At 39.4% G+C, this 26,779-nt stretch overlaps 1 protein-coding gene across 11 annotated transcripts in view; it reads left to right on the top strand.

Annotated features, from left to right (window-relative positions):
* PSD3 (pleckstrin and Sec7 domain containing 3) overlaps positions 1–26,779 on the top strand; it is a 713,864-nt gene that overhangs the window by 633,329 nt on the left and 53,756 nt on the right. For all 11 annotated transcript variants that reach the window (XM_003823634.7, XM_055116331.2, XM_063607125.1 and 8 more), the window contains one exon: positions 8,710–8,780. In XM_003823634.7, the coding sequence (XP_003823682.5) occupies positions 8,710–8,780 (71 nt within the window). The remainder of the gene's footprint in view (positions 1–8,709; positions 8,781–26,779) is intronic.

Here is a 26,779-nt window from a genome sequence, read left to right as displayed (position 1 = left end):
CTTTCTATCCATATTGTGACTTTCTGATAGTAAACATGAGGAAAAGGAAAAAAATAGATGATCAGGGCACCCAGAGAGATGAGTGGTCAAAAAACAGGACAAGATTTTGATGTAGGAACAAATGCTCTGCCATTTGAATGAAATAGAAAATTGGAACAGTAAAATCTTAAACACAATCCATTTCCAGTTCAGTTGAGAAGAAAAGTTGGAGAGTATAGCCTGCAAATATAAACTTCTGCATGAAGCTTATACCTTTTGGTGGATTAAAAAAAAACTTTTCTGGCATAAATCCATTATTACTCGTTAATGAATATTTTATTGTTTAGAAATATTTTATATCTTCCTCTTTATGAAAGAGGGGTGATACTGTCTTTTCATTCCCCGTTAAGCATTTCACTTTTACAAAAATCAGTGGTAATAACTGAAGCCAAAATATTATTCACCGTACTTTATATTTCCAAATATGTTTCTTCAAATTAGTAATAAAGAGAAAATAATAACTGGTTTGTAATATTGAAGATTTACTGATGGCTCCAATATCACCCATCTTTGGAGGAACTGCCAATTTTTATATGGCAGAAATGTGGTCTTCATGTGTATGTGAGTGTAACTCAGAATAACGATCACAGCAGCTTGTTGGTTTCATTCACTTCTTAATTTCACCCATACTGGTCAGGAAGCAGCCCCCAAGCCAGAGCTGATACTCAGAGACGGTGTACTGGTACAGACCATTTACTGTGGATGCCCCTTCAATCTGACTGGAACAGTGCTTTTCCCAATAGCTCAAGGTAGCTCCTGAATCAACTCTTAAATAATTTTTTTTTTTTGAGACAGGGTCTCACTTTGTAACCCAGGATAGAATCCAGTGGCCCGATCATGGCTCACTGCGGCCTCAATGTCCTGGACTGAAACAGTCCTCCTGCTTCAGCCTCCCAAGTAGCTGGAAATATAGGCATGCATCAGCATGCCTGGTGATATGGTTTGGCTGTGTCCCCACCCAAATCTCATCCTGAATTGTAGTTCCCACCTGGTGGGAGGTAATTGAATTGTTGGGGGCCATTACTCTCATGCTGTTCTCATGATAATGAGTGAGTTCTCCTGAGATCTGATGGCTTTATAAGGGGCTTTTCCCCTTTTTGCTCGGCACTTCTCCTTGCTGCTGCTATGTGAAGAAGGACATAATCATTTCCCCTTCTGCCATGATTGTACATTTCCTGAGGCATCCCCAGCCATGCTGAACTGTGAGTCAGTTAAGCCTTTTCCCTTTATAAATTACCCAGTCGTAGGTATGTCTTTATTAGCAGTGTGAGAATGTACTAATACACCTGACTTCTTTTTTTTTTTTTTTTTTTTTTCTGGTAGCAGTGGAGTCTTGTTATATGCTGGGATTACAGGCGTGAGCCACCGTGCCCAGCTTCAGCTCTTAAGTAATTTTAATATCACTCCTAGATCCCAGATTTATCCAAGACATTGCCTACCGAATCTGGTTTAGCTGGCCTTTCCCTGTATGGAAACCAGAGTGAAAGCGCCCAGTGCTATGGAGAAACAAGTGCTGCCGGTTCATAGGAGATGGGAGGAAGGTGGTCACAGATTCCACATCTGTGAGATGGAGGTTATAACCGTGGATCCCTCATAGACTTATGGGCTTTTGTTTATACCGGTCAAATCTTGGAACAGTGCTTAAAACAGTATGTGTTCAGCAATCATTTGCTGTGCTATTACTACTTCTGTAATTATTAGTAATATTAGATAATTATTCTGCAGAAATGTGGAGCTGGGAGCACCTGAGGGGGCAGGCACAGAGACTTTGCCTCTGTTCTGAGATCTGTAGTCATGAGCAGGGATGCCTTTGAAGGTCCTATAGTTGAGTGAGATTAGAGAAAGTACCTGGTTATCTTTCCCTCTCATCTCATCATCTCCCTTCCTGCCTTCAGTGCCCACCTCACAGGAGTAGCAGACCGACCACTGCAAAGAATTGTCACCTGGCTATTTTCTACTTCTTAATGCATCTTTAGAAAATATTTACTTAATTGTCCTGTACAGTAGCTTTGAAATCCTTAGATGGGTAGCTTCCTTGGGAGCATACTCTACCTTTCAGAAATGTAAATATAGTTAATAATGGGGGCATAAAATATAAAACAGAGACAATAATACCTACCTGAAAAAGATTGTTTGGAACACATAGAACGTATAGGTATGACGTTAGCCCAACACCCAGAGTGCTGCAGTGTAGGTGCTTAGTTAATGTTAATGCCTTTCCCTTTCCTTCCATTTTATCTTAATGTATCGTATGCCTCTATTCATGTTCTGGCCTTTTTCTCTTATCTCACCTACTGTAATAATTTCCTTACTGGTTCCCCTTGTTCCAGTTTCTCTCCTTGTTCTCACCCTGCAATATCTTCTGCATCCTGCTCCAAATGAATTCTTCCTAGATAACAAAGTTTGTGCATAAATTCTTCCCTTTTTATAAAAAGAAGGAAAGAAAAATGCAATAGAGAATCTATTTTTTGCAATGTGATGGCCTACAGATCCTGAAACTCTCCCATAATAAAACATCTAAAACTGATAGATGAAATATTTTTAAATAACTTTTATCTGAATGGATAAGCCTGTAACAATGAAAGGGAAATCCTGTTAGGCCAGGAATAAAGCATGAGTACAAATGTGGGGAGGTGGCTAACCCTGGGGATGCTAAGCCTTCAGGGCATTTTTGGATCTAGGTGGCCTACCAGTACTGAAGATAAAATTACACAGCATTTAGCACAGAAGTACAGAGAGATGGAGAATATGAAAGAGTGAATAAGTCACAAGTGGAATGAAGTGAGAAGTTAGAATGGAGTGTCAGGTTACAATCATGAAGATGATAGAGGAGAGACATTATTCAAAGATATAATGTCTACAGGTTTTTCAAAATAATACACAGGAAGCTCAAAGAACAGCAGTCTGTGTAAATTAAAAGAAACCTGTGCTTAGACGTAGCGTTTAGGCTCAGGGTAGAAATCTGTAGTAGTCCATTCTCACACTCATCTGAAGAAATACCCGAGACTGGATAATTTATAAAGTAGTTTAATTGGCTCACAGATCCACAGGGTATACAGGAAACATGTTGCTGGCATCTGCCCAGTGCCTGGGAAGGCCTCAGGAAATTTAGAATTATGGTGGAACGTAAAGGGGGAGCACCACTTCACATGGCCAGAGGAGAAAGAGAAGAGGGGTACTCCACACTTTTAAACAACCAGATCTCATGAGCACTCATTGACTATCATGAGAACAGCACCAAGGAGGTAGTGCTAAACCATTGATGAATCATGATCCAATTACCTCCCACCAGGCCCCACCTCCAACACTGGGAATTACAATTTAGCATGAGATTTGGGTGGGGACACAGATCTAAACCATATCATTCCGCCCCAGGCTGCTCCCAAATATCATGTCCTTCTCACATGGCAAAATACAATCATGCCTTCCCAACGTTCCCCAAAGTCTTAACTCATTCCACCATTAACTCAGAAATCCAAAGTCTGAAGTATCATCTGAGACAAAGCTAGTTCCTTCTACCTATGAACCTGTAAAATCAAAAACAAGTTAGTTACTCCCAAGATACAATGGGGATACAGGGATTGGGAAAATATTCCCATTCCAAAAGGATTATATGGACCAAAAAAAAAGGGGCTGCAGGCTCCACAGAAGTCTGAAACCCAGAAGGCCAGTCATTAAATTTTAAAGATCCAAAAAATTGTTATTTGGCTCTATGTCTAACATCCAGGGCACACTGGTGTGAGGGGTAGGCTCCCACAGCATTGGACAGCTCTGTCTCTGTGGCTTTGCAGGGTTCAGCCCCTGCAGCTGCGCTCATGGGATGGCATTGACTGCCTTCGGTTTTTCCAGGCATATATGGTGCAAGCTGTCAGTGGCTCTACCATTCTGGGGTCTGGAGGACAGTGGCCCTTTTCTCACAGCTCCACTAGGTAGCACCCCAGTTGGGACTCTGTGTGAGGGCTTTAACCCTGCATTCGCCCTCCACACTGCCCTAGAAGAGAATTCTCCATGAGGGCTCCACCACTGCAGCAGGCTTCTGCCTGTATATCCAGACTTTTCATACATCCTTTGAAATCTAGGTGGAGACTCCCAGGCCTCAGTTCTTGTCCTCTGTGTAGCCACAGGCTTAAAACCACGTAGAAGCCACTAAAGTTTATGGCCAGCATGCTCTGTAGCAGCAGCCCAAGCTGTACCCAGGCCCCTTTGAGCCATGGCTGAACCTGGAGAGGCTGGGATGCAAGGAGCAGTGTCCCGAGGATCCACAGGGCAGCAGTGCCCTGGCTCTGGCCCATGAAACCATTCTTCCCTCCTAGGCCTCGAGAGGGGCTGCTGTGAAGGTCTCTGAAATACCTTCAAGGCCATGTCCCCGTTGTCTTGGCTAATAGCACTTGGCTTCTTTCTAATTTATGCAAATTTCTGCAGCCTGTTTGAATTCCTCTTCTGGAAATAGGCCTTTTTTTTTCTATCACGTGGCCAGGCTGCAAATTTTTCAAACATTTACGCTCGGCTTCTCTTTTAAATTTAACTTCCAGTTTTAGGTCATTTCTTTGCTCACACATATGAGCATAGGATGTTAGAAACAGCCAGGTCACATCTTGAGCACTTTTCCTGCTTAGAAATTTCTTCTGCCAGATACTCTAAATCATCATTCTCAAGTTCAAAGTTACACAGATCCCTAGGGCAAAGGCACAGTGCAAGCCATGTTCTTTGGTAAGGCATAACAAAAGTGACTTGTACTCCAGTTCCCAGTAAGTTCCTGATTTCCATCTGTGTCCTTGTTAGCCTTGCCTTTGCTGTCCATATCACTGCCAGCATTTTGGTCATAACCATTCATCCAGTCTCTGGGAATTTCCAAACTTTCACTCATCTTCCTGTATTATTCTGAGCCCTCCACACTCTTCCAACCTCTGATTTTTATCCAGTTCAAAAGTTGCTTTCACATTTTCAGGTATCTTTATAAGCAATGCCCCACTTCACAGTACCAATTTTCTGTATTGGTCCATTTTCACACTGCTATAAAGAAAACCTGAGACTGGGTAATTTATAAGAAAAGAGGTTTAATTGGCTCATGGGTCTGCAGGCTGTACAGGAAGCATGATGTTGGCATCTGTTCAGCTTCTGGGAAGGCCTCAGGAAACTTACAGTCATAGCTGAAAGTGAAGGGGGAACAGGACTTCAAATGGCCAGAGAAGGAGCAAGCAAACTGGGCGAGGTGCTACACACTTTTAAACAACCAGATCTCTCGAGCATTCACTTACTCACTGTCACGAGAAGGGGATGGTGCTAAACCATTCATGAGAAACCACCCACATGACCCAATCACCTCCCACCAGGCTACACCTCCAACATTGGGGATTATAGTTGAACATGAGATTTGGGTGGGCACACAGATCTAAACACTATCAACATTGCAACAATGGTGTTAGCCAAAAGATAGTGAAATAATGTCTTCATAAGAAAACATTTGGGTGGGCACACAGATCTAAACACTATCGACATTGCAACAATGGTGTTAGCCAAAAGATAGTGAAATAATGTCTTCATAAGAAAAAGCAGTTATCAACTTGGAATTTTTAATGAAATAAGGACATTTATTATACAAACAAAAATAGAAGATTGACCACCAAAAGACCCTCCTCACTAAAGGAACTTCTAAAGGGTAGACTTCAAGAAGTAATTGAAAATGGCCTCCAAAAAACAATCTGAGGTACAGAAAGAAGTGATCAATAAAGATAAAAGTAAACATTAAACTGACAGTAGCATGTTATAGAAAAACAATGATGCCTGTTTCAATAGCATTAAAAAAAAAAGAAAAGCTAAAGTAAGGTTAGAGGCAGATTGTTGGAATCAAAACCCTAAAAGTTTCTTGTATTTTCAAGAAGGAAAGCAATTGATTGTCTTTGGACCTTAAGTATGCATAGTAAAAACTGCAGTGAAAAGATGGGCTCACATGTAAAATGGTGTCTTTTAATCAAACTCAGTAAACACTTTCTCACGGAAGATACCTGGATATTAAAGGATGTCAGCCTATTGATTCCCCACAGCCCTTGTAGTTAAAGCCTGTCAGTTGCTGCATTAGGTTTCCTGTCAGTAATCTTTTCACTCTTCCTCTCATCAAGTTCATTATGTGAAGTTACAACTCTTTACGGAGCTCTGTGTGTTTAATAAAACACACGTGCTGTGAAATCACTTTAACTCCTTCTACAGTCCTCATGATGAGGACCAGTGCTTGTCATTCATTAGCATCCAGCTCATTGTGTTTTGCTTGAAGAGCCTCACCAAGGGTCCAGTGGCAACAGCGGCACTGTATGTGTGATTGTCAAATCAGAGCAGTTGCACCTGCTCTAGAGAGCCTTCCAGCCCACTTTAGTGCACAGTAGTCCCTTCTTCCCCTGAATTCTGCTTGATTGCACCCATCTGTCTCACGTAAGATGGAAGTATCAATAGTACCTTACTCTTAGCATTATGGTGTGAGTTAAATGGATTAATAAGTGTCAGAGCACTTAGAGCAGTGCTTTTATAGCACACCAGCTAAATACTGTTGAATAATTGCTCCCTAGTTATCTTTTTGGGAGGATTATAGGTTGTTTCATCCATGTGTTAGATTACTAAATTGCAACTGGCCAAAGATAAGGTTAAGTTTTATACTTCTGTGGGAAATAGAAAAGTAGAGACTGCAGTAAGTGAGTACAATAAGTAAGTCAGTTACTAAGTAACTGACTTAGTGGGCATTAGTCACTCATGGGTGACTTTTAAAATCACATTTCGCTTGGAGAGCTCTTTGGAATCTCTTTCTAGTAGGCTTAGTGTAGTAATGAGAAAGAGCTGTTTAAAATTTTGTGAACATGTACTTGGATTAATTGATCTACTGCAAAAGTAGAAATGTAGATGTATAGATTTTTGAACTAAAGGGATCTCAAGATGCCAATAAATTAGTTTTAGGGCTCGGGGAAAGCCTTTATACTTCAGGACCTATGGCTCTTCTGTTAAAAACAAAAATATTTTCTCCAGGTTCCATTCCAGCATTAGCCAATGCTTTGCCTTCAGTTCTAGGAATTACCCACATTTTAAAATGAAGCAAAAGTACAGCAGTAGAGTGACTTGTTAGGGGCTGGTGGGTAGGAGGATAGTTTTCAGACCAGGTGAGATTATGAAGGGGCTGGAAACCAGCTGGTCTGCTTTCAAGTCAGGTGCCTCCTGCACACTATGCCGCCTGAGGTCCTGCTCTGCAGCAGCCCTCTCAGCCCTGGTCTCTTCTGTGTGCACAGTGCTCATGTTGGCAGTATCAGAATTTCACATCTATTGAACAATGTAGTGAATATTTATTTTATATGTGATGTATGGTTATCTGTTTATATTAGTTGCTTTTTTGCTTTTTAACGGAAATAATGGTATGCTTTTTTTTGGTTATATGTATTTTTAGTATACCTTTAAGCCTCACCTAGTGGAGACAGAAGGGATGATATTTATTATCTCCCTTGGAAACCTGCAGGGTGGATATTTTGAATCCTTTCTTGCCAGGTGGATATCTCAGCATGGTGTTGGCAGGATTGCCTGTGTTCTGTAAGTGGCTATTCACCTAGTTCCAAGTCTAAGAATTCTTGAGTATTCAGTCAAAAGAGATTTAAAGGATTTGGTTGACAATAATGTACTTTCTAATGTAGTCAGGCATCCAGGTTAAAGGCAGACCACAGACAGCCACATGTTTGATACAAGAGCATGAGTAAATGGCTCTCCCTGTCTATTTCAGCAGACATGTTTAGAAAAATGACATTCAAGCAATAACATTTTCCAGTTATAGATTTTAATTATATTAAGATAATAAATCCTAAACTGTTTTGCTAATCTATTGCTTTTTGCTTTAGAACAATTTGTAAGAGTTTATACAAGTCAATAGAGAAAATCTACTTCATATCCAGAAAAATATAAACAGAAGAAATTTAAGGACTTCTGAAATAATTAATTATTTTGGATAATTTGTATGATTGTGTTTAATGTCTGCCTTGCAGTATACTCGATTTGGTGAATTCTAAAGATGAAGGATACCTCCTATCAAGTCATACATAGTCTAGTGAAAGAGACATTTAGACGAAAATAGTACATTACAGCAAGATCCTCAGTAGAGATATGCACAGGTTGCAATAGGAGTAATAATATTTAAACTTGCAGTCTGGTTGAGGGGGGTATGGGAGAAATGCCAAAAGTGGTCCTTTCATATTCTGAGACTACTTTGTGATTTCTAGAGTCTCTGAAGAAGCTATAAAGGCTCTGGTACATGAGCTTTTTAAGCTTTCTCTTGGATTGCTATGTATTTCCAGTATGCTTCCTGTGCTTACCCAGTCTGTTGTCAGCCATGCTACCTGGTTTTTCAGCCTTCTACTCTTCCTAGTTGTGGGACCATTAGCAAGTTATTGCCTTGTGTTTCAGTTTTGTAAGAAGAGAGAAATAGCACCAACCTGGTAGGAGCATTGTAAATATTAAGATCGTATATGGAAAACATTTTAGAATGCCGCCTGGTACACCATAAGGCTCAGAAAATTTTGGTTCTTATTGTTGTTACTTTTGGTAGCTAGGTAGAATATTGAAACACTGTCACCATGTTGATCATTTAGATTCTCTTTCTAAAATGCTGATGTCAAATAAAATTTTACATTTTTCCCCCCTTTCTAGCTCCAAGAGGAAAACGAGGATGGAAAACCTTTTATGCTGTACTGAAGGGAACAGTTCTTTACTTGCAAAAGGTAAAAGTAAAGCAGATAAAAAATCCACAAAACTCGATGAAATAATTAAACGAGGTCCAGTATATGTATGTACAGTAGTCTTCCTTATCTGTGGTTTCACTTTCTGCAGTTTGTTTGCTGATGTTAAAAAATTTTCAGTGGAGAATTCCAGAAATAAACGATTTTAAGTTTTAAGTTGCATGCTGTTCTCAGTAGCGTAATGAAATCTTTCTCAATCCTGCTGCATCCTGACCAGCTGTGGATCATCCCTTTGTCCAGCATAGCCATCCTATGTACGCCCATCCTTTAGTCACTTAATAGACATCTCTGTGATGACATCAGCTGTCCAGCTATCGCAGTGTTTGTGTTCAAGTAACCCTTATTTTACTTAATAGCCCCAGAGAACAGTGATGGTGGCATATTGTTATCATTGTTCTATTTTATTGTTAGTTATTATGGTTAATCTCTTACTGTGACTAATTTATAAATTAAATTTTATGTTAGGTATGTATGTATAGGAGAAAACATAGTATACCGTCATCCCTCCATGCACACAATGGATTGGCTCCAGGACCCCCCTTATATACCAAAGTCCCCACATACTCAAAGTCCTGCAGTCAGCCCTGTTGAATCCACATATAAGAAAAGTTGGCTTCTGCATACTCGGGATTCACGCCCCACAAGTGCCATATTATTAGTCCTCATTTGATGGAAAACAGTCCGCATATTAGTGGATCTGTACAGTTCAAGCCCATTCTCTTTAAGGGTCATCTATATATAGGGTCTGGTACTATTCAAAATTTCAGGCGTCCACTGGGGGTCTTAGAATGCATCCCACATGGATAGATAAGGGGAGCCTACTGTAGTACATATTCTTTATTCATCCTTCAGTGGACACTTAGGTCGTTTCCACCTTTTGTGAGTAATGCCGCAGTGAACATGGAGTGCAAATATCTCTCAAGATCCTAATTTCATTTCTTGTGGATAAATACCCAGAAGTAGGACTGTGGGGTCATATGGTTCTGTTTTCAGTTTTTTGAAGAAACTCCATATGGTTTTCCAAAGCAATATACCATTTTATACCTGAACAACAGTACATAAGGGTTCCAGCTTCCCCCCGTATATGTGTTGAATTTATCTGAGCTCTGTGTTCCATTCTGTTGGTCTATGCATGTGTCTGTCTTTATGCCAGAACCATATTGATTTGATATTGTAGCTTGGTAATATGTTTTGAAATCAGGAATGTGAGGCCTACAGCTTTGTTCTTCTTTTTCAGTATCGTTTATGGCTTATTCAGAGATTCAGAGTCTTTTATGATTACATATAAATTTTGGAATTTTTTTTTTCTTTTTCTGTAAAAAATTCCACTGGGATATTCACAGGGATTTTATTGAATATGTAGGTCGCTGTGGGCAGTATGGACATTTTAATAACGTTAAATCTTTGAATCCCTGAACATGGAATGTCTTTTCATTTATTTGTGTCTTCTTTAATTTCTTTCAGCAGTGTTTTATAGTTTTCAGTGTATATGTCTTTTGCCTTCTTGATCAAGTTTATTCTTAAGTATTTTTTAATAGTTTTTGATGCTGTTGTAAATGGTATTATTCATTTCCTTTTCAGATTGTTCATTGTTAGCATATAGAAATGGAACTGATGGTTGATTTTGTATCCTGCAATTTTGCTGAATTTATTTATTCTAATAGGTTTTTGGGGAATCTTTGGGCTTTCTACATATAAGATCATTTGAAACTCTATCTCTTTTGAGGGTTTTTTTAATCATGAAAGGATATTGAATTTCATTGCTTTCCTGCATCATTGAGATGTTTGTGTAATTTTTATCCTTTGATCTGTTCATGCATTTTATCACTTTGACTGATTTTCATATGTTGAACCACCTTTACATGCCAAGGATAAATCTCACTTGGTCATTGTATATGATCCTTTTAATGTACTGTTGAATTCAGTTTGCCAGCATTATGTTTAGAGTTTTTGCATTTATGCTCATAATGGATATTGGCAAGTAGTTTTCTTGCAGTACTGTTTTCTGATTTTGATATCAGGGTCATGCTGGCCTCATAAAATGAGTTTGGAAGTGTTCCCTCCTCTTCAGTTTTTTGGAACAGTTTGAGAATGATTGGCATTTGTTGTTTAACTGTTAGGTAGAATTCACTGGTGAAGCCATCTGGTCCTAAACTCTCCTTTGTTGGGAGGGTTTTCATTACAGATTCAATCCCTTATTATTACAGATCCGTTCAGATTTTCTACCTCTCCATAATTCATCTTGGTAGATTGTAGGTTTCTAGTAATTTATCCCTTTCTTCTAGGTTTCCCAATTTGTTGGTGTATAATTGTTCATAATAGTTTCTTAGAATCCTTTTAGTTTATGTGGCATCAGTTGCAATACCTCCTGTTTCATTTCTGATTTTATTTATTTGAGTGTTCTCTATTTTTTTCTTAGTCCAGCTAAAGGATTGTCAATTTTGTTGATCTTTTGAAAATAAATTTTTAGTTTTATTTTTTCATTTCTCTATTTCTTTTATTTCTGCTCTAATCTTTGATTAGATTTTCATTTCTCTATTTCATTTATTTCTGCTCTAATCTTTACTGTGTCTTTCCTGTGCTGACTTTGATTTTCATTTCTCTATTTCGTTTATTTCTGCTCTAATCTTTATTGTTTCTTTCCTGTGCTAACTTTGCATTACTTTATCTGGTGTAAAAACAGGTCGTTTATTTAAATCTTTCTTCTTTTCTGATGTTAAGTGTTTATTACCATAAACTTGCCTATTGGTACTACTTTTGTTCCTTCCACAAGTTTTGGCATATTGTTCGTCCATTTTTGTTGGTCTCAAATTATTGTCCAATTTCCTTTTTGATTTTTTTTTTGACCGATTGATTGTTCAGGATCATGTTGCTTAATTTCCACATATTTGTGAACTCTCCATTTTCCTTCTGTTTTTAATTTCTACTTCCCTTTCTTTGTGATTGGACAATATATTTGCTATTATTCCAGTCTTCTTAAATTTGGTAAGATTTGTTTTGTAACTTAGAATTTTATCTATCCCAGAGACTGTTCCATGTGCGCTTGAGAAGAATATATATTCTCATGCTGTTGAGTGGAATGTTCTGTATATGTTTGCTAGGATATTTGGTGTATTGCATTTTTGAAGTTCTCTGTTTCTTTATTAGTCTTTTGTCTAGAAGTTCTGTACATTATAGAGAGTGGGGAGCGGAAATCTACTATTGTTAATTTCTACCTTCAGTCCTGTCAATGTTTACTCTATATATTTACGTGCCTTGATGATAGATGCATATGTACTAATAATGGTTATAACTGTGTGATGAATTGACTCATTATTATATGTCATTCTTTCTCTCTTGACAGTATTTTACTTATTTTGTATAATATAAGTATGGCTACCCCTCTGCTCTTTTTGTTACCAATTGCATGTAATATTTTTTCCCTTATTTCATGTTCAGGTGTGTGTGTCTTTAAATCTAAAGTGAGTCTCTTGTAGACAGCTTATACTTGGGTTTTTCTTTCTCTCTCTCTCTGCCTCCCTCCCTCCCTCCCTCTGTCTCTGTCTCTCTCTCTCTCTCTCAATACATTCAACCACACTCCCAGCTGTGATTGGGAGTTTAATCCATTCATATTTAAAGTAATTATCAATAGAGAAACACTCTTGCTATTTTGCTATTTATTTTCTGTCATGTCACTTTTTTACTTCACTCTTATTAGTATTCCTTTTTTTTTGTAATAACATTTCTTTATTCTCATTTTCTTTTGGATATCTTTTAGGGGTTTTTTTGTTTGTTTGTTTGCTTACCATGGGGCTTACATAAAACAGTTATAATGATCTATTTTAAGCTGATAATGATTTCAGGTCATATGCCAAAACTATGCTTTTACTCCCTCACAAATTATATCCTTTTGTATTCTGTTCCCACTAATGTATATTTATAGGTAAAGTATTTTAATACTTTTTTTAAAATTTCTATACCAGAGTTAAAAGTCATTTACACACCACTATTACAACATTAAAGTATTGTATATTTTTCCTACATATGCTCAGCACTGCGTATCAGTGATTGCTGCATTTGAATTCAACCAACCTGAGATTGAAATATTCAGAAAAAAAAAGTTCCACAAAGTTTCAAAAAACAAAACTTGAATTTTCTACATGCTGAGTACTATGTTGAATCTATGCCAATGAAGTGATGTGTAGGCCTTTTATTAGGTATCATGAGTAATCTAGAGATGATTTAAAGTGTACAGAAGGATATACATAGGATATATGCAAATACTGTGTCATGTTATGTAAGTGACTTGAGCATCCATGGATTTTGGTGTCCATCAGGGGTCCTAGAACAAATCTCCCACGGATACCAAGTCCTGTCTCTGTTTACTTTTGCTATTGAGCTTTATACTTTCTTGTTTCTGTTTAGCATTCTTTCATTTCAAGTTGAACTCCCTTTAGCCTTTCTTGTAAGGCAAGTCTAGCAGTGATGAACTCTCTCAACTTTCATTTACCTAAGAAAATATTATCTTTCTTTCTTTTGTATGTATATATTATATATATATACTATATATTGTATATATATATAATATATATTATATATATTATTATACTTTAAGTTCTAGGGTACCTATGCACAACGTGCAGGTTTCTTATATATGTATACATGTGCCATGTTGGTGTGCTGCACCCATTAACTCGTCATTTGCATTAGGTATGTCTCTTAATGCTATCCCTCCCCCCGCCCCACAACAGGCCCCGGTGTGTGATGTTCCCCTTCCTGTGTCCAAGTGTTCTCATTGTTCAATTCCCACCTATGACTGAGAACATGCGGTGTTTGGTTTTTTGTCCTTGCCATAGCTTGCTGAGAATGATGGTTTCCAGCTTCATCCATGTCCCTACAAAGGACATGAACTCATCCTTTTTTATGGCTGCTTAGTATTCCATGGTGTATATGTGCCACATTTTCTTAATCCAGTCTAACACTGATGGACATTTGGGTTCATTCCAAGTCTTTGCTATTGTGAGTAGTGCTGCAATAAACGTACATGAGCATGTGTCTTTATAACAGCATGATTTATAATCCTTTGGGTATATACCCAGTAATGGGATGGCTGGGTCAAATGGTATTTCTAGTTCTAGATCCCTGAGGAATCGCCACACTGTCTTCCACAATGGTTGAACTAGTTTACAGTCCCACCAACAGTGTTAAAGTGTTCCTATTTCTCCACATCCTCTCCAGCACCTGTTGTTTCCTGACTTTTTAACGATCGCCATTCTAACTGGTGTGAGATGATATCTCATTGTGGTTTTGATTTGCATTTCTGTGATGACCAGTGATGATGAGCATTTTTTCATGTGTCTGTTGGCTGCATAAATGTCTTCTTTTGAGAAGTGTCTGTTCATATCCTTCACCCACTTTTTGATGGGTTTGTTTGTTTATTTCTTGTAAATTTGTTTGAGTTCATTGTAGATTCTGGATATTAGCCCTTTGTCAGATGAGTAGATTGCAAACATTTTCTCCCATTCTGTAGGTTTCCTGTTCACTCTGATGGTAGTTTCTTTTGCTGTGCGGAAGGTCTTTAGTTTAATTAGATCCCATTTGTCAATTTTGGCTTTTATTGCCTTTGCTTTTGGTGTTTTAGACATGAAGTCCTTGCCTGTGCCTATGTCCTGAATGGTATTGCCTAGGTTTTCTTCTAGGGTTGTTACGGTTTTAGGTCTAACATGTAAGTCTTTAATCCATCTTGAATTAATTTTTGTATAAGGTGTAAGGAAGGGTTCCAGTTTCAGCTTTCTACATACAGCTAGCCAGTTTTCCCAGCACCATTTGTTAAATAGGGAATCCTTTCCCCATTTCTTGTTTTTGTCAGGTTTGTCAAAGATCAGATAGTTGTAGATGGGTGGTATTATTTCTGAGGGCTCTGTTCTGTTCCATTGGTCTTTATATCTTTCATTTTTAAAGGGTAGTTTTGCTGGATGTAATATGCTTGTGTGGCAAGTGGTTTTTTTTGTTTGTTTGTTTCTTTGTTTGTTTTTTTGAGCACCTTGAACATATCATCACAGTCACTTCTGGCCCTGGATCATTTATGCTGAGAAATACACAGACAAATCTCTTTTCTTTTGCTACTTTCAAAGTCCTCTGTTTTTCTTTGACTTTTTATAATTTGGTCATTGGTCCCAGTGTAATTTATTTCCATTAATCCTGGTTGTCATTAGGCTTCTCGAATCTAGATGTCTGTTTCCTTCCTCAGATTTCAGAAGTGTTCTGTAAATAAGCTTTGTGCCCTCTTTCTTCTTTCTGCTCTTTCTTGAATTTCCATAATGTGTTGGTCTGCATAATGATGTGTACCATTAATGCCTAAGGCTCTCTTAACTCTTTTTCATTCTTATTTATCTTTGTTCTCTGAGTGGATAATTTCAAGTGGCCCATTTTCAAGTTTGCTCATTCTTTCTTCTTTGTTTTCTGCTCTTGAGCCTCTCATCTGAATTTTTCATTTCAGTTATTATATTCTTCAGCTTGAAAATATCTATTTAGTTCCCTTAAATATTTTCTCTTTGTTGATATTCTCATTTTGTTTATTCATCTTTTTTTAGCTTGTTGAGCATCTTTACAATGTTTATGCAGGTAATTCTTATACCTTTGTTTCTTTAGGGTCGATTTCTGGAAATTCATTTTGTTCCAATGAACCATGTTTTCCTGTTTCTTCTGTCTCTTGTAGCTGTATTGGGATCTGCACATTTGAAGAATCAGCCACCTCTTCCAATATAGAGATTGGCTTGCTAGAGCAGAAGCCCCTCACCAGTCATCTTTGCAACAGATTTTAGGGAACTCTGAATCCTTTTTCAGGAGCCCATAATCCTTGCACCCTCTGATGTCTGTCTGCAACACTGCAAGTTATCTGATTTTAGAGCAGGAAGCTACCCAGCTGTCCCCTGTTCTAAGCAGCCACCAAGTGTGTGCCTCAGTTCCCTGAATCAGGAGAATCAGATACCACTCCCTGAGATAGCCCTCCAAAAAGCCAGAATGCTGGATGCATACTCTGCTCCTCTCTCTCTCCCTCCCAAGGGAGAAATCGAGTACACTAACTGTGCCAGCCACAGCAAGCCACCTGTCTCTCTACTCTGTTCTAAGTGTCCTTCAGGCTTCCAAGCTATGCTAGTTCTGTTAGTGCTGTGAGTGAGGTGAGAAAGAAATTAGTCCCTTGGGGACAAGAAGAGCTGAAATGAGGGCCACACACTCTACCTTTCTTCAGCCCTCCCAAAGTAGAAGCTTCAGGTTGACCACCTTTTCTCCCAATTGCATCAAGCTGTGCTGACTGCAGCGAACCACCCACCACTTCCCTTTGTTCTTAGCAGTGCCCGGGTATCCACACTATTGTAGTTCCCTCAGTATTCCAATTGAACCAAGATTAAGCCATTACCCAGGCAGCCCTCTGAAAAGCCAGAATATCAAAGACCTCTTTCCTTTCCCCCATGAGAGATGTCAGGGGCCAGGGCATTCTCTTCTGGTGCTGAGGCATGCCAGCTTCAGGGAGGGGTTGATGTGGGTAACATGAAATCACTCTTCTTACCTGTTTCAGCGTGGGTTTCTTGGCTTTGTGCTCTCCTGGGGTACTACAACCTCTTCACTGGATTATGGTATTGTCTTAGTAGGTATTTTGGTCCATAAATCGTTGATTACTCAATATTTTTATTGGGGAGATGGGAGCTGGGACTACCTATTCTGCTGTCTTGCTAACAGCACTCCCAGGAAGAGACTGTTTAAATCTATGTGGAATCATAGTATAATACAGTTTTGGCGTCTTATTCTTTTCACTCTGTATGTTATCATAAACAGTTTCTTATTAAAAGTTTTTTAGAAACATTTTTGGTTTTCATCAATCTGGTATTTGGTGACTGTGAAATGATATGTAATTGTGGTTTTGTTTCTTCTGTCCCTAGATCATTTATAAACATATTCATTTTTAAATGCATGTAGTATTTTTTGTTAAATAGATTTATCATAATTTAACTTTTCCCCCACTTTCAGACATATTCTTTTTTAGTTTTTCATTTATAAAATAACACTGCACACACACACATGCACATATCTCTTTTATTTTCTTAAGATTCCTAGGGGTGTCATGGGGCACATGGTAGGAACTGTTTACAGTTCTGAAAACATATTTCTAAATTACCTCCAGAAAGATTATACCTAATCTCATTCCTTACAGAAGTTTGTGACAACATGACTGTTTTCAGTGTATTATTGACATATCGGTATTCAGAGGAAAGGATCTGAAAGGATTCATTTTGAACTTTTTGTTTTTGGTGTTTGTCCACGAACACGTGTCCTTCCACTCTTTACACACTGCTGTAGTTGCCTTTCCACACCTGTGTTTCTCTGGCAAAGAGGCCTCCCGTTTGATTTACTATCCATAGTACTGAATCAGATGGCGACCCTTCATGGTATGCACGCTTGCACCACTGAGATGATCAACTGCTTTGGAATGGAGACTGGGAAGGAATACATTTGATTTATTGTTATTTTAAATGTTTCAAAATATTATAATAATGCCATATATAAGATTGAAAGAATTATTCTTTTTTAAAGCTAGCCTTCCTTTGTCCACCCAGATCTTTATTTAAAGGACTTTAACTATATTTCAACTATACTAGATTTTTTTGCTTTTTTATTGTTGTTGTTTTGTTTGCTTGTTTTTGTTTTTTTACAAAAGTTTATTTTTAAATGTTCAACAGATTCCAAGACAGCACTTCATTTTAGCTGTAGGTGGCAAAATATATTATGGCAGGAAATACAGATGTTTAAGTAAGAACGGAATGCAAGGATCACCATCACCTCAGACGCAAAGAACAACTTACTTGTGGACAGATTTCTTAAATCAACCTTTTGGGCAGGGGACCCTTGCCCACAGCCTTTGCTTTCAGCTCCAGAGTTTCTTTGTCTTTTCTTTTTGTTTCTGCTTAGAAGCCCTTGCCTCCTCGCCCATCTCCTTGGCTCATTTCAGGGCTGCTTCTTGCCACTTTGATGGCTGGATCTGGTGCCTGCCACCCCTTCTCCAGACCCTGCCACTGGAAACCCGTATCTTTCATTAACATTTAGCATATTACCAGAGCAGCTTTGTAAACAACACTTTTATAATTATTTTTTGTTTTATTTTTTATCTGAACTGTTTTCAAGTGTCCAAATTAGGAAGGACCATATCTAACACAAACCCTTTCGTCATCTTCCTTTTGGAATACATCAGGTAAGGAATGTTGGAGCATGGAATGCTTCACCTTAGACCATGATCTCTTTTTGGGAAAATAAGCTTTGTAGAAAGAGGTATGGAGTTAGCTGAAACCCAAAGATCACAAAGTAAATGATTTGCCGCATCCTTCTAAAATTCTCACATTACTTTGAGGGTCATGACAAGGGAGAAATGGAGGCAGTTGTTGATACTTGGAGATTATCCGTGCTCTTAGGTGGCTGGCTATCTCGTAATACCTTTATATTCCTATGGAGTCTATAAGCTTATTTTCCTATGGAGTCCTATAAGCTTCTAGTTTATAAGTCAGCTACTCTGGCCTCTGCCAGATCAGCATGTGTGTGCGTGCTGGGCCCACACTGGTCCTTTTAGCTACCTTTGTCTCTGCAAGGAAGAACCCTTTGAAATTAAATTTCACTTATCACAGCCATTTCCCCAGCATAAATTCCACTCTCTTGGCTCCCTTCTTTATTTTGTCTAAAATCTCTGTTAAGGGGCATAGCTGCCTTTGGCAAAACCATTTCTCTGAATACCTAGCCACCGGATTTCCACCCACTCCATCTCAGGGTGGGCCTGGGAAGATAACACTATTCTCACATTCAACATTTGAGAGGAGTGATGCCAAGAAAGATGCTGTTTCAAAGGTACCAGCTTTTCCTACATCACTGTCCTCTCCCTCAGATAAATGTATTGGGAGTTTGAGTCATCAAGATGGAGAATGGGTTAGTATTGACAAGGGAACAACTTTGTAAACTTTGAAGCTTCAGCATCAGCTTGGATTAGAGCTCCAAGAAGATTGCTTCTCCAGATTTATGATAGCTCTGGAGTGTGGCAAATGTGCATTTGGGCAAAGTTGGGTGAAATTGCTTTTATAAAGAGAAAAGCCTGGCAGTAAGGAAATTATACATTTATGAAGAGTGAATAGTAGAATCATGGGTTATTGTTCGGGTTGCTATTTCAGTTAAATCATAAGAATGCTAGCATAGCTGTAAACTATACTTACAATGAGAATAAGCCTGCAAAAGGGTGGCCATGTTTAATAACCAGTCTCCACTCTCTTCTTAATGCTCTTTTTTAAAAAATCAGAACTAATATATGTTCCTAGAAACCTTGCACAGATCCTAGAGACTAATTCCTCAATCAATGGAAGCTTAAACTTCATAGTTCTGTGTCTTGTATGGCTATATCTACCTGATTGTGTGGTTTCTACCTGGTTCTGTAGTTTCTTCCTAATTTGTAAAACTAAAAACTAAAAAGGTAAGTAGACTGTACAAGAAGGAAGACCTTATGGGCATCTACATCTGGAAATGCCACTCCCTGTTAGGTTAATAGGGTACTGCCTGCTGCTGAGCAGACCTTTGCATCAGAGCGTCCTTTGGGGTATCGAGCCATCCACCAGAAACAAGAGTAGTAGATAGTTAAACTTCTTCCCCTTGGCCAGGTTGTAGCATGTGTTAAGGGCTAGTCCTGGTGATGTGTGCATCCTACAGGGAGTTACTAATGTCCCACTGCTGGTTAATCCTTCCCCCTGGTTGGAAGCCTAATCTACCAGCATGTGATAGCAGATGCTACACAAAAAGTAAATTGTATGATTAAAAGGTGGTTTGGGGTTTATACAGTTTGGGTTTTATATCCTTCCAAAGCTATTTATCACATCAGGTACTGTGCAAAATTCTAGGCTTCCAAAGACAACTAAGATACAATCCCTGCCTACATAGAGCTCACAAAATAGGAGGAAAACAGATAAATTGAGCATTCACTAAGCAATGAGATGAATTAATAGAGGCGTGGAAAAATCTCACTGAAGAAGGCCACCTAAGCATACTTGCAAAGGTCAGAGGATGCCTCCCTGAGGAATTAACATGACTTGAACTGATGCCTGAAAGATAAGCAGGAGTTTGCCAGGCAGGCAGGCGAGAAAAAGCATTTTAGCCAGAGAAGGGTGAAAATAGCAGATATGACAGAATATGGCATATTCAAAGAGTGGCAAACTACTTTTTACATTTGCATTATAGGCTGGAGGGGGAGTAGCAAGCAGTAGAAAGATGATGAAAAAATTATGTTTCAAATGATGAAGGTATCACGAAAATTAAAGAGATGGTATCACAGTGTCATAAAGTGTCCCATTTACAAAAGAACTGTTTTCTTCCCTCAAGGAATTTCAAGCTCTTTGAGTGAGAGGTCATTGCCGCTCCCACCTATACTCAGGTACTCAAAGGACTTAGGTGGCATAGTGTCCCCCATGCTAAGCAGCCCTCCTCACAGGACCTGTGTGGGACATGTGACCTGGGAGTGCCATGTTGTTCTCCACTCTGTGCTCTTAGGATGCCAGTATTTACACTCCTAGGATTCCAGTATAGCAGAAATGTCTCTCCTTCTTCTTCCCTTCTTCAGCCAATCCCCCACTATTTGGGTGAGGAGAGAGGAGAAAAAAGCCCTGTCCCAAAGTTAGTGTCATTCAGTTTGACAAAAGCTCACTCATTTGGCCTCCTGTGTAACAGGGGCTTTGCCAGAGATGGGGATGCAAAGATCCCAGGATCCAGCGTCTATCCTTAAGGGCCTCACTAGCACACTCAGGCTCTACATCCATTCTCTCTTTCTCCACACCTTTCTACCCCATATACATTTCTCAGCATCAAGGAATCCTGTCCAAGGGCTTCCAGTTAACTTCCCTCCTGAGTGCCCTCCATTTTCCCCCCTGCGGCTGCCAACGTCTCGGCCTTGGGGATAAATGAAGGGGGTAGTACTGCCTGAGACAGAAGGAAACAGGGCCACTGCTTCCCTGATTAAATGAATCAAATTGGTCTTCGAAAGAAATCATAATGGCTGGCAATTCCAGCCATTCCGGAAGTCCATAATGGCTGGCTTTGAAGACCACCTTCCCTTCATTGTAAACACATATATTCCACACACATACACAAACCACCCCCTGCCCCACCCACTGGAATAACAATCTGTTTAGGGTCTCATTTCTTTATTAGTTGCTCATCAGTTACTTTAAGCCTTTCATCAAGACTTCTCAACTACATAATAGCGTATAATGATTTTTACCCATATAGAACAATTCAAGAATAATTCAATTCGCATTTCTTCATTACAAATGGAGAGTAATAGTAAAGGCTTTCCCCCTCCGAAAAACAAATAAACAAAAAAGTCACAATAGTCATCAGAAGGAAAACTAGGCACAGCTGAAATTACACAGGAGCGAGTGCCAAGTCCTCACAGTCTCCATTCACTCAACCTCTTTCACTACTCCCATCCCAGCCAAAGTGGCTTGTTGCAAAGGTTTTTGGCCACTCCTACAGGAAGTTGAAGCATTAATAAATAATATCTCGTGCCTCTTAAGGTTATGGCCGCCCTGTGTTTATGCTCCCATATGTTGCATGCCTCCTGAACACATGGGCACAGTGTCAGCAGCCTCCTAGGTATTAAAGTAAGAGCTTTCTTAGGCTGGGGATCACTCTCCCCAGCTTCCTCAGATCCCCCTAGGAAAATATATCTCTTGGAAGAGCATTAAAAGGCTCTTCCAAAAGAAGAGTCACACCTTGAAGAGTTACGAAGAGTCATACTCCAGTAAGTAGACATGCCTTGTCAAACTCCAAGTCTGTCACTTAACTAATTGCTGATTTGGAGCAGTTAATTATCCTCTGCGAACCTCAACTCATTTATTTGTAAAATGAGGGGAAATGATGTTGCATGGTTGATATAAAGAAATGATTAAATACATGAAAACACCTGTTGCACAGTAGGTTAATAGTAAATATTGGTTCCCTTCCTGACGACTCTTATAAGAAATGAGAGTATTTTTTCTTTTAGTCCTTTCCTGATTATTAGTCATCTCATAAGGAATAAAGTGTCTGGTGTGGTTGTTGGGCACAGTGGCTCACACCTGTAATCCCAGCACTTTGGGAGGCTGAGGTGGGTAGATTGCTTAAGCCCAAGGGTTCAAGACCAGCCTGGGCAACATGTCAAAACCCCATCTCTACAAAAAATACAAAAATTAGCCAGACATAGTGGTACTTGCCTGTGGTCCTAGCTACTCAGGACGCTGAGGCAGGAGGATTGATTGAGCCCAGGAGGCGGAGGTTATAGTGAGTCAAGATTGGGTCATTGCGCTCTAGCCTGCGCGACAGTGAGAGCCTGTCTCAAAAATAAAATAAAAATAAAGTTACTGGCTTTATTCACACCTTGTTTTCCTACCTTTTCACAATCTTCTTACAGCAGTCTGTGTATGAAATCATTAAGAGTTAGGCCTTCTCAACCATCCAAATAAAGGCCCTTACTTTCCCTGGTACCTTTACTGAAAAATAAGTAATTTCTTCTACCTTTGTTTCCACTTCAGATAGGAGACAAATGCCTCCATAAATCCTCCTAGCACTAGTGCCAGGCAAGGCAGAGGGCTTCGTGTTCTGGAGCTAGCGATGTGGCATAAACACAGATCAAAAATACCATATCACCCCATTCCTCATTCCCATAGACATTAATTATATATATGACATGACTTCTACATACTTGTCTTCTAGTTAGAGGAATTTTACCAAAGATCAGACACATGCCTCCGCTCCCTCTCCCTCTCACCACCTCAACCCTGGATATTTAGATACTCCCTTTATGAAAAAATGAGCCATAGGCTCTATATACCCATTCCATGTAGCAAAAACATGAAACAAATAAGCACAAGGAGCCCCCCACCTTTTTGAAGAGACATTTAAGAGCAGTATTCCCATATTAAAGAAAGCCCACATAGCCCTGCAGAGCATTTCTGTATATTTCATATCTAAAAGAATAACCACTCCCAGATCAGAGCATTATACATCAGAAATGTAGGAAATGGCTTGGCAGATTGCCTGAGCCAGCTTGCTTCATTGGCCATTTAGCCAGAAATGAGACTGGTTTGTTAGTATAATAGTTTGTAGGTTACTTCTTCCATCTGAGCTTCACAATCTCATAGGAGGATACTGTTCCCATTTTTTAAATTGAAAAGCTGGCGTTCTAAAGTTGATTAACCTACTCAGTATTGTAAAGATGGTACTAGCCAAGCTAATATTTTTCCCATTAGTCTCTTCTTAAGTAAATGTGAACACTCTAGTGTGAGACCCTTGTAATTACTGGAAGTTTAAAATGCTCTTGTGGGGAGAGGTCTCTAACTGTTATGACTTCACCCAGCTTCAACTAACTTGGCCACTGCACAGCAACTGTGCATTTACTTTCCTTCAGCCTCTGACTTGAATAAAGAATGATGGCTTTGCCCTTTCTCTGATTGCACTTGCCTGGCTCCAGCCAGTCTTTCACTGGGATAGGAGACTTTCCACTCTTTCACTGGAAAATGTCTCGTATCTTCTATTAGTTGAGTACATAAACTTTGAGATTTTCTAACATAGACCTTTTTCAGGTCTATTGTTCCCAGAAACCATGAAGTATGTGGAACTGTTGGCATCCTATTTTATATCTCTCAGATTGACACTTAAAATATGGCTTAAGTATCCAGTATCAGCTGAACTTTGGCTAGTAAACTACCTTTCTGATACAGAGGGCCATAAATTTACCTAGGAAGCAAGTCAATAATGAGTGCATATATAAGATTAGGACTTTGCCCGTCTTCTAGAATGTTGTATACTAGAGATATGATTGTGAGCAAGATACGGTGCCCAAAGGAGCTTTCTTCTTCATTCTGAAGAAATTAACAAACAAAAGGCCAATTCAGTGCAATTTGAGAAATGCTACAAAGAGAGGAGGGTGCTATGGAAACACATATGGAAGGGCACTTAACCTGAGCAAGAGAAGGGAAGCTCATGAAAGAGTTTATGAAGAAAGTGATATCTAACCCCACACTTAAAAACACAAATGGAAGCTAGTCATATAAGGGAACTCAGAGACAAACCTGTATGGATACTTAGATGTGATACAGCGTGTTTGGGGAACTGCAGGTTCAGTGGTGTTTGAGGCAGAAGAGCCTAGAGAACCACGTTAAAGAGTTGAGACTTTATCTTAGAGCAGTTGGAGCTATCACATGTTTTAAATGGGGAGTGACATGATTATTTTACTTATTTTTTTGAAACTAGGTCTCACTCTGTTACCCAAACTGGAGTGCAATGGCGGGGTCTCAGCTCACTGCAGCCTTGACCCCAACCAGGATCAAGCAGTCCTCCAACTTCAGCCCCCTGAGTAGCTGGGACCACCACCACACCTGGCTAATTTTTCTATTATTTGTAGAAACGGGATCTCACTTCGTTACCCAGGCTGGTCTTGAATTCCTCAACTTAAGCGATCCTCCTGCCTTGACCTCCCAAAGTGCAGGGATTATAGGCGTGAGCCACCATGCACAGCATTTATATTTGTATTTTAAAAAGATCAATCTGGGCCAGATGCGGTGGCTCACGCCTGTAATCCCAACACTTTGGGAGGCTTAGGCGGGTGGATCATGAGGTGAGGAGTTCAAGACCAGCCTGACCAACATGGTGAAACCCCATCTCTACTAAAAATGCAAAAATTAGCCAGGCGTGGTGGCACGTGCCTGTAAAATCCTAGCTACTCAGGAGTCTGAGGCAGGAGAATTGCTTGAACCCAGGAGATGGAGGTTGCAGTGAGCCGAGATCTTGCCACTGCACTCCAGCCTGGGTGACAGAGTGAGACTCTGTCTCAAAAAAAAAAAAAAAAAAAAAATCTGTGTGGCCGCAGGGTGGAGAATGACTTGGAAACAGGTTCTATCAAAGACACAGAGACCAGATTAACTTGAACAAGGGCAGGGGTAAGATGGAGGGAGAAACATAGTTCTACTTGGAGAGTTTAGTTTGAGGTGTTCAATTCAGAGTGTGTGGAATAATAAATGGATGTGTCCAGTAAGCAATTATGCATACTTTGATCTGGAGCCAATGAAGGGGCCAGAAATGCAGATCTGAACAGTCATTAACAAAAAATTGGTAATTTAAGCCATACAAGTAGATGATGTCACTCCAAGAGTGAGGAGAAGATGGAGGACAGAGCCAGTGGACCATATACTCATATGTGCCTTAGGAGGAAGAGAAAGGAGCAGGAGCCTGTGCGATGTGGCCAGACAGCTAGGAAGAAAACTAAGCCAGAGAGAAAACTGGTACGACAGATGTTAAGAGATGTTTGAAATATGTTCTGTCATGAAAAGGTAAGATAGGGAATTGGAGAGTGCCACGTCAATTCAGCAAGTAGCAAATTATCGATAAAGCAGTTTCAGTGCGGTGGTGAGCATGGAAGGCAGATTGGAGAGTTGAGGATGCAGAGGCAGAGAGGACATAGACAACTACTCTCGAGAAGCTCACCCAGAAGTTTCCAGTTTGATCCACTCCACTCCTCTTTTTCTCATATTCCCCTTCCTGTGACTTTTGAAAATAATAAGTCCCCGGTGTCTGTCTCATTTCCATTGAATCTCTTTTCTTTCCTGTTGTTGATTTAACTCTAGAGTAAAGTAAGTCCTTGTCTTTGTTCCTTTCCCCCAGACAGTTTCTTACATTATCCAGAGCTCTTGTTTTGCTTCTCTGAGTTACACACAATCTGCCTCATCACCATTTGCCTCATTTTCCTTTCTGGCCACTTCCTTAATGTTACTTAGTCACATATGCCTTTCACTTTCAAGCAAAGAGTAAATCCACGGAGTATCACGATAGTAATGTCAGATCCCTTTACAAAATGTCATGTTGGGAGCTATGTGAGAAATAAACATAGCGTCTGGTCCCTGAAAACACTTGTCCTGACAGTGTGTATGAGAAGACCAGTATTATGCAATGAATGGCTAGTGGACTCTTAAAATCACCTCGTGAAAAAGCACCAGTTAACATGATGTAAACCAAGTGTATAGGTGAAGGTTGGAGAAAACACAGGGTGAATGGAATAAATTCGGGTGAATACTTCTTTCTAGTTGCTATAACTCTCTGAGATAGAGCTTGTGATATACAACACCAGCATAGGGGCTGATTTAAATATTTGCACATTTCAAAACTGTTCCAGAGTCCAGGTATCAGTCATGATCTGGCATAATAGGACTTTTATGGTACAGTGCTTTTGTCTGTTTTATAGCTAAGTAAGAGCACACTCCTATCTGTGTTTTTTCTAGTACTTGCAGTGCCCCTGAGCCCAAGAGTACCTAAAAAATGTGTGCCCTATTGGTAGTTAATTATTACTATGGGAATGTGCAGCGTTCATGGAAGAAAAGACAAATATTATTTTAATATAATACTAATAGTTCATATGTGCTTTAAAAATTAGAAAGTGCTATGAATTGAATGTGCATTTTAATTGACATTAAAATGATTCAATTCCTGTTGGTTCTGATGATCCATCATTGTTAACATTTGGATAGTAACTTCATATCCACTTCGTTACAGAGTGAGTCATCCGCTAGCCAAGTGCTTTGACAAGCCTTTGCTATCACAAAGCTTCAGAGGTTCTCTCTCAGTTTCTGTCATGGGCTTTGTGTCTGTCCCTGACAGTCTCTGCTTCTCTCTTGAAAGTATTTTTGTAAGGCTTGTGATGTTATTCTTGTTCCAGTTCTGGTTGTTACAAAACTGAACTGCCCTAGAGATGATTGATGGAATGGTTAAGAGCGACGGGTGTAGGTGGCTGGTTAGTGCATGGCAGTGAATTACTTAGAGTTCACCTCTTGATTATTGTAGTCTGCAGACCAGGCTCTCAAGAATCTCTATGTGTTTTTATCTTTAGGGTCTAGAAAGCAACTGTTCAAACCTGAGTTTATTTACCTTTACCCTGTCTTTAGAAGTGAAAAATC

This window comes from Pan paniscus, chromosome 7 (assembly GCF_029289425.2).
Source record: "Pan paniscus chromosome 7, NHGRI_mPanPan1-v2.0_pri, whole genome shotgun sequence".
In the NCBI taxonomy this organism is placed as follows: Eukaryota; Metazoa; Chordata; class Mammalia; order Primates; family Hominidae; genus Pan; species Pan paniscus.
The sequence above is the reverse complement of the archived record's forward strand: the minus strand, read 5'-3'. Positions and strand labels throughout refer to the sequence as shown.